This window comes from Loxodonta africana, chromosome 7 (genome assembly GCF_030014295.1).
Source record: "Loxodonta africana isolate mLoxAfr1 chromosome 7, mLoxAfr1.hap2, whole genome shotgun sequence".
Taxonomy (NCBI): domain Eukaryota; kingdom Metazoa; phylum Chordata; class Mammalia; order Proboscidea; family Elephantidae; genus Loxodonta; species Loxodonta africana.
Genome location: NC_087348.1, coordinates 76,401,511 through 76,409,158, shown reverse-complemented (window position 1 = coordinate 76,409,158; position 7,648 = coordinate 76,401,511). Strand labels below are relative to the sequence as shown.

Genomic DNA, 7,648 nt, shown 5'->3' with positions numbered 1-7,648 from the left:
TCAATGCTGTTCCATGGATCTATATGTCTATTATTATACCAGTCCCAGGTTGTTTTAATTACTGTGGCTTTATAGTATTTTTGAAATCAGAAAGCCTTAGTCCTCCAACTTTGTTCTTCTTCAAGGTTGCTTTTGCTATTTGGGGTTCCTTCTCCTACCATATAAATTTGAGAATTGATTTTCCACTTCTCCAAAAACAAAAAAAACAAAAGGCTGATGGGATTTCTGTAGGGTAATGCTATTCAGCTATATGCATGCCCTCCCTAATGGAATCAGCTTCGCTCTTCCCTGAAGCATGCTGCAGATGAATTTGGAATGAACTTGGGCTAAGGTACAAGGCCAGGAGTGGCATGACTGGGCCAGCGGCCAAGGCCAAAGAATGCCTTAGCAACAAGAGGGAAAACATCTGGGCCTGGACATGAAGTCGCTGGGAACACTGACTGCCCAAGGACGTGGGAGAAAGCAATGAGCCCTGGCCCCAGTTTGAATGGTATATAAGCTCGGGTCCCTTGCTAGGTGGTTGGGGAAAATACTCCTGCCAACCGCCACTAGAGAGAAGCTGATTGCCTGTGTCAGTAAGTTTCCGTTAATAAACTCATGAATCTGGATAGGGCTATGTGTCAGTTCTTCAGATTATCTGCCACAACGCACAGTGAGGGTCTTTCCTTGCTGGTGCTGTCCCCTGATAATTGCATTGAATTTGTAGATTGCTTTTGGGTAGTATTGACATGTTAACTATGTTAAGCCTTCCAATCCATGAACACAGAATGTCCTTTCATTTATTAAGGTATTCTTTAATTTCTTTTAGTAATGTCTTATAGCATTTTATGTACAAGTTTTATACTTTCTGCTATGAGGTAGCAATACTACTGGACCTTGTTTAATGTCAGGGAGAATAAGAGTCAGCATCAGCATGAAGCTGATTCATGTAGGTTGAGGTCAGATATATTTGCACTCTTCAAACTTTTTACTAATTCTGACAGCAGCTGTCCTCCCCACTTCACTCTCTACTTCTCTGCTGGGTTCGATAATTTGTGGCATTGGCCACACACAACTCACAGGCCATACTCACAGTTACATGGTTCATTAAGGAGGTAATATGGGATCAGGATTAACTTGGAAGCATCATGGTAAAACACCAGATTTACACTCTGCTAGTTGGAATCGACACGATGGCAATGGGATTTTTTTTTTTTTTTTTGAGAAATAAAAACAAAGAGCTTTACTGAAGGATAAAACATTTCACAAAATGAGCGAACGCACAAGCACCCAGGCAAGATGCTGCAGTGTGTTCTGAATTGCAGGGAGAACAGTGAGGTTTTATCTGGTGGAGCAAACAAAGGGCTGCAGACGTAGGGGTGGAGGGAGGGAGGATAACATGGCAAAAAATTACAATAAGTTTCTTAAACTACAAAATTTCGTAACATTAATCTCTAACCTCTGTAACATGTTTGGCCAAGATATTCTTCACATCAGTGAGTCTATTTGCTATATTCTGAGATTGTTACATCCTGAGATTTGTTGAACAAGGCATTCTGTTGGGAATCATATTAACCACAGCGCTACAGGTGCCCTTCCCTCTTCTTAAGGTAACAGGCTTATAACTTCACCTAGTTACTGGTTTACAAAGAGTTAGCAGAAACAGAGCTGGAGGTCCTAGTGAGTGAAAATGGAGTTTAAGACTTGGTTAATTGATATTTACCTCTACGTTACGGAGTTAAAAGACATTTATAGGTTTCATCTTAACATTATCAATTCTGTTTCCTATCTTCCATGGACATGCTTGAGATAGGCATTCTTTTAAGACCAAGATGAATAAACATTATGAATAAACACCTTCAACAAACATTTCCTCTTCAGAGCCAGAAATCCTGACTCTTGCTCTCTTTGTGTTACAAACAGTTAAATTTTGACAAAAAGGTTGAATTTTTTCCTTAGAACAGTAGGAGTGAAGATTTCAGTTTAATTCAGAATGGAGTTTTAATTTAGGCCTGAGGTCATCCATTTCAGTTATGCCAGTATCTCAGTTTTAAGGTTTAAAGTCCACATACAGAGAAGTAACAGGAATAACTCAAGATATAGTTCTTCAATCAGGACATCTTTTTCTTGGCCACTGCTGCCAGGCCCTCACCCTCAGGGCTTGGGCCTAGCCTCTACCTCTGCCCCTATTGGCCTGGCCTCTGTCCCCACCTGGTCCTGGCCTCTGCCCCTGCTCATGACTGGCCTGGAGCTTATTAGCTTATTAGCTCCACCAACAAGTGCCCCACTACAGTAGCAAGCCTCGTACATAAAGGCCCTAAGTTCTCTTTTTCCGTGGGTCTGCAAGTGCACTGTAGCCACTTCCCTCCATGGGCCAGGAAGCCACACCATCATCCTACACTGGTCTTCAGTGTTACAGCTCTGTCTCCTGGGTCTAGGATGTTCTCAGCACAGGAACCCCAGGTCCAAAAGACGCAGTCCACTTCAGGCTTTCTTGATGGTAGTGCGGTACCCCCTCAACCAAGTGGCTCAGTCTTATTGGGTAGATTTTACACACCATCTTTGCATAATAACTGACCAATCCCCTCACTGGACTAAAGTGACCAATCCCCGTCAAGTGGCTCCATCATCTATTTGCATAACTGACATTTTCTATTGGCAAGGACCGGCTTCTTCCCCAGGTAACTGTAACAAGGGAAATTGTAACTGTTTCTCCAGGTCCAGAGAAAAATCTCTGAAGCTGATTTCTTCCTCTCTCTTATACAGAAGCAAGGCAAATAATAATAATAATAATACAGAAGCAAGGCAAAAGGCTACACAAAAAACCTCATTTCCCTTATCGTCATATCTTCTTTGTTTTTACTATGAAAGGGTGTTGAATTTTGTCAAATGCCTTTTTATTTTGCTTGAGGTGAACAAGTGGTCCTTTCCTGTGTTCTATTAGTTTGCTGTATTACATTGATTGATTTTCTAATGTTGAACCACCCTTGCATTCCTGAGATAAATCTCACTTGATTATGCTATATAATCCTTCAATATGTTTTTTGATTTGGTTTGCTAGTATTTTGTTGAGTTGATTGTATTTAAGTTTCTTTTAATTCTTTGTACTTAGCAGTATTACACTCTCTGCCTGTTAATTCCCATATCTTAGTCTTAGTGATTCTGTTTCTATGGTGTGTTTTTCCTACTCCTTCCCATATTTAGTGTCTTGTTTCCTTTTTTGTGGCACATTATTTTTCACTCTTTGACGGTCATAATCATTGGCAGGAAAAATAAAGGCTTAGAAGGAAGACCTTTCTCCCGATAGGCTGTTCATGTATTTATTCGAGTCACTGTGTCTTAAACCACCTTAACCCAAGTTCCAGGCTTGACTTTCCCTAGATTTCCAGGGCTGCAAATCTGTACAAAGACTTCTTTACTTCATGTTTCTCCCTACCATCACTGTGTATATGAGGTGTATGAATTAGATATCTCACCTGTACATGCCCTAGGCTTTGACTTCTGACTCTCTCACTCCAAAAGAACACTAAATGCATAGCCCCAGTTCTTAGCTTTCTCTTCTACCTGTCAAATCTCCTCACTGAAAAAGCATTTTTGAGTGCTGAACTTACCTCTCTGAGTAATCACAGTTTGTTTCGGTTCTCACTTATTATCCTTTAAGCTCTAATGTGATTTTATGATATATTGAATATTTCATCAAGTTATATTTAGCTTGTGTTCATCATGAGAGTTGATTTCAATTGCCAAGCCTCCCATTGCTGGAACGGAAGCCTCAAAGGTCAACTGTATGCATGTACACAGGCAACACCACAGCTGGCATGAAGTGTCTTCACCTTCTTTGGTCCTTTGTTCAGATGTTACCTACTCAGCGAGGTCTACACTGACATGTCAGTCTCCCTTACTCTGCTTTGCTTTTTCTTTCTCCAGAGGACTCACCAACTTCTAATAGTCTATATCACATACTTGTTAGTTTTGTTGTCTGTCTCCTCTTCTAGAAGATTAATTCCAGGAAGGCAGACACCTTTGTCTGTCACTTATATTTCCAATAGCCTACACAGTACCAGGGATATTAGAAGCACTCACTATAAATTTTTAATGAATAAAATGATGAATGCCCTATGATGATAAATTTTAAATCAACACGAATAGGCTATGGTGCCTAGTTGTTTGGACAAACACTAGTCTAGATGTTGCTATAAAAGTATTCACGTGTGATTAACATTACATCAATTAACCTAGAAGTAAGCAGATTTCCCTCCATAATGTGGATGTGTTTCATCCAAACTGTTGATGGCCTTATAAGCAAAATATGGTTCCCTGAAGAAGAAGAATTCAGGTTCAACACTGTAAATAGATGTTGCTGGAATTTCCAGCCTTTTACCTGACATATGGATTTTGGACTTCCTAGCCTGCATAATCTTGTGAGCCAATTTCTCAAAATCAGTCTCTCTCTTTCTGGCTGCACAGTGGTTAAGCACTCGGCTACTAACCAAATTGTTGGCAGTTGGAACTCACCAGCCACTAAGCAGGAGAAAGATGTGGCACTCCACTTCCATAAAGATTACAGCCCTTGAAAACTCTATGGGGCTGTTCAGTTGAAATCAACTGGACCACAAAGATGTTATTTACATATATTCCCGGCCCTCGGTGGCACAGTTTTTTTTTCAGCTACTAACTAACCTAAAGGTTGACAGTTCCAACCCACCCACAATGCTGTAGATGAAGACCTGGCACACTGCTTCCATAAAGATTACAGCCAAGAAAACCATATGGAGTGCTTCTAGTCTATAACACATGCATTACCATGAGTCTCAATCAATTGACAGCAACAGCTTTAGCTGCCATAATCACGTGAGCCAATTCCTCTAGAAAAATCCCTCTCTCTCTTTAGCTGTGTTCACCATGAGAGTTGCTTAAAATGACCAAACCTGCAATTGCTGGAGCGGAAGACTCAAATGTATGTTCTCTCCTTTTCTCTTTCTACTGGTTCTGTTACTCTAGGGAACCCTGAATAAGACATACTGTGTGTTTCTGTTTACAAAAAGATGCAATATGTGTCTGATTCCATAAGTGGGGACAGGAAACAGAAATAAATATAGAAGTCATCAGCATATAGAGGTGAATTTACCCTTAGAGGGGCAGTCACTATTTTAGCTGAGAAACAGTCCAGGCCCCTGGAGTTCTATGAGCAGAATGTGGGCCTGATCATAAATTCCTCCAAGATTTTCTTCCTCACAGACTCAGTGTCATCCAGCTTGCTGGATTCTCCTGGAAATCCTTTTTTGCTTTTGCTCTGCTCAGTTCCTGATGAGTTTGGGAACCCTGTTTATTCCCTCAGAAGAAGTCATCTCTTCTAATCTGTTAGAGCAATTCACCGGTTATTCGGGGTAGTCTCATCCTCTTAGACTCTGGGGACCCCTTATATCCAAGGCCAGAGTCAGAACCCAGAAACACAGGCTGGAATTTTAAGAGTCCATATAGACTAACCCCAGCAGATAAGCTTTCTCCAAGTACCATGTCTATAGCAGTTTTACTGTCTGGTTCCACTTTGTTATTTCCCCTCAGAAGGTACTCAGTCAAGGCAAATCTAGGATTATCGGGCTCATCTCAGCATAATCTGCTGTTGAAAGTGAAGATACTCTTAAAGTTTGGACGTACAATAACCTTGACTCAGGACATAGAATTGCTTTTGTAAAGTAACATATGAGTAAAATGTAAAAAGGATTTTCAGCAGATTAAGATTTTCTTCATGTGGACCAATTTGTGATTCTTAATTTTAAATTTAATTTAATTTATTAAAGTTAACTCACTATTGTCTCTGATTTTCTGTCTGAAGTTCCACCCCTACGTATACTGTGAAGCCTCATACTGGCTAATTATATACAGGTATATTTTGCTCACAGGAACCAAATTTCTTTTAATATTACATTAATAGTATATTATTGCATCAAACCCTACAAAATAAGAGGTTTTGTTAGGAAAATATTTTTCTACAAAGCTGCCTCTTGAGAGTAGCCTTAATCTCATTATTCCTGAGACTGTAGATGAGGGGCTTCAACATGGGGATCACCACTGTGTAGAATACAGACACTACCTTGTTCTGGTCAGTAGAGTAGCTGGACTTGGGCATCACATAAATGAATGCAGCGGTCCCATAGAACAGAGTGACTGCAGTGAGGTGGGAGGTACAGGTGGAGAAGGCCTTGTGGCAGCCCTGAGTGGAGCACATCTTCAGGATGGTGATGAGGATGTAGACGTAGGAGATAGCTATGACGATCGTTGTGACCACAATGATGGAGCCAGCAGAAAATGAGAGGACCACTGTAGGGATAATGACATCAGAACAGGAAAGTTCAACTAAAGGAGGAAAATCATAGAAAAAATGATTGACTCGATTAGGTTCACAAAAGAATAAAGACAAGAAGGAAATGGTAAAGGAGGAAGCATTGAGAAAACCACCTACATAAGCCACAGAGAATAGCTGGACACAGACTTCTGTGGACATTTTAGTTGAAAAGAACTGTGGGTTGCAGATTGCTACAAAGCGATCATAGGCCATGGCAGCCAGTAGGAAACACTCAAGTGGTCCAAAGAAAGCAGCTGATCCATGTTGGATCCAACATCCAAGATAGGAGATTGTATTCCTCTCCATGATGACGTTTACAAGCATATTGGGTGTGACAGAGGATGAAAAGCCTATGTCAGCCAAAGCCAAGTGGCTCAGGAAAAAATACATAGGGTGATGGAGCTGAGAAGAGATTCTGATCAGAATGATTGTGCTGAGATTGCCAGATATGGTCACCAGATAGATGCATAGGATGACCATGAAGAGGATGGCCCGAAGGGTAGGATCTTGTGTTAAGCCCAATAAAATGAACCCTGTCACTGCAGTGTGGTTTCCAACCACCAGGGAATCCATGAGACAATGTAACTGGCATCAAAAAAGATTTGTGATGAAAAAATTGCATTAAAGAAGTTATAAATTTCATAGCTCCATTTCTTTAATACACATATGGAAAGTCATTATACATAAAGATATCATTCAAGTGGCATTTCATATTAATTAATATGTAATCACATATATTTGTCTTTACATGTCGATATGCACTTATATACGTGTATATACATATATACTTGTTGAGAAGAACACCAGTAAATTCAACATATGATTTTCCTTTTTATATTATATTTTTCCAAAAATACATTCAAGGTGTTTTTAAAGCTAAATAATAAAAAAAAAGAAAAGAAACTGATTAGAATAACAAAAAGGACTGGTGAATACAATACCAAGGAAAATATAGGATTTTAAACAAATTTTTGATAAAAAGCCATCATTTATTACAAGCTTAGTAAATGATAAGAATATGGCTTAGAATCATATACATACATATAATATCTGAAACCAAAGCAAACCTGTTGCTATTGAGTTGATTCTGACTTATAGTGACCCTGTAGGACAGTTTTTTTTTTTTTTTATAGGACAGAGTAGAACTGCTCCATAGGGTTTTCAAGGAGCAGGTGGTGGATTTGAACTGCCAACCTCTTGGGTAGCAGCTGTAGCTCTTAACCACTGCACCACCATACATAGTTCCATTTTATTTCTTACAAAATAATAGTAAGTGCTCTCATTATTACTTTGTAGATGAAGAAACCAGGTGAAAGAGATTAT

At 39.7% G+C, this 7,648-nt stretch overlaps 1 protein-coding gene across 1 annotated transcript; it reads right to left on the bottom strand.

Moving 5' to 3' along the window:
* Window positions 1-5,953: 5,953 nt before the first annotated feature.
* LOC104846098 (olfactory receptor 5P76-like) lies at window positions 5,954-6,898 on the bottom strand. The gene has a single exon (XM_064289470.1). The coding sequence runs from the start codon at window positions 6,896-6,898 to the stop codon at window positions 5,954-5,956; it is 945 nt and encodes a 314-aa protein (XP_064145540.1).
* Between the last annotated feature and the right edge of the window lie 750 nt (window positions 6,899-7,648).

Bases quoted from the DNA above. Each gene is read 5' to 3' on its own strand.
- LOC104846098 (XM_064289470.1), bottom strand. From the start codon at position 6,898: ATGGATTCCCTGGTGGTTGGAAACCACACTGCAGTGACAGGGTTCATT.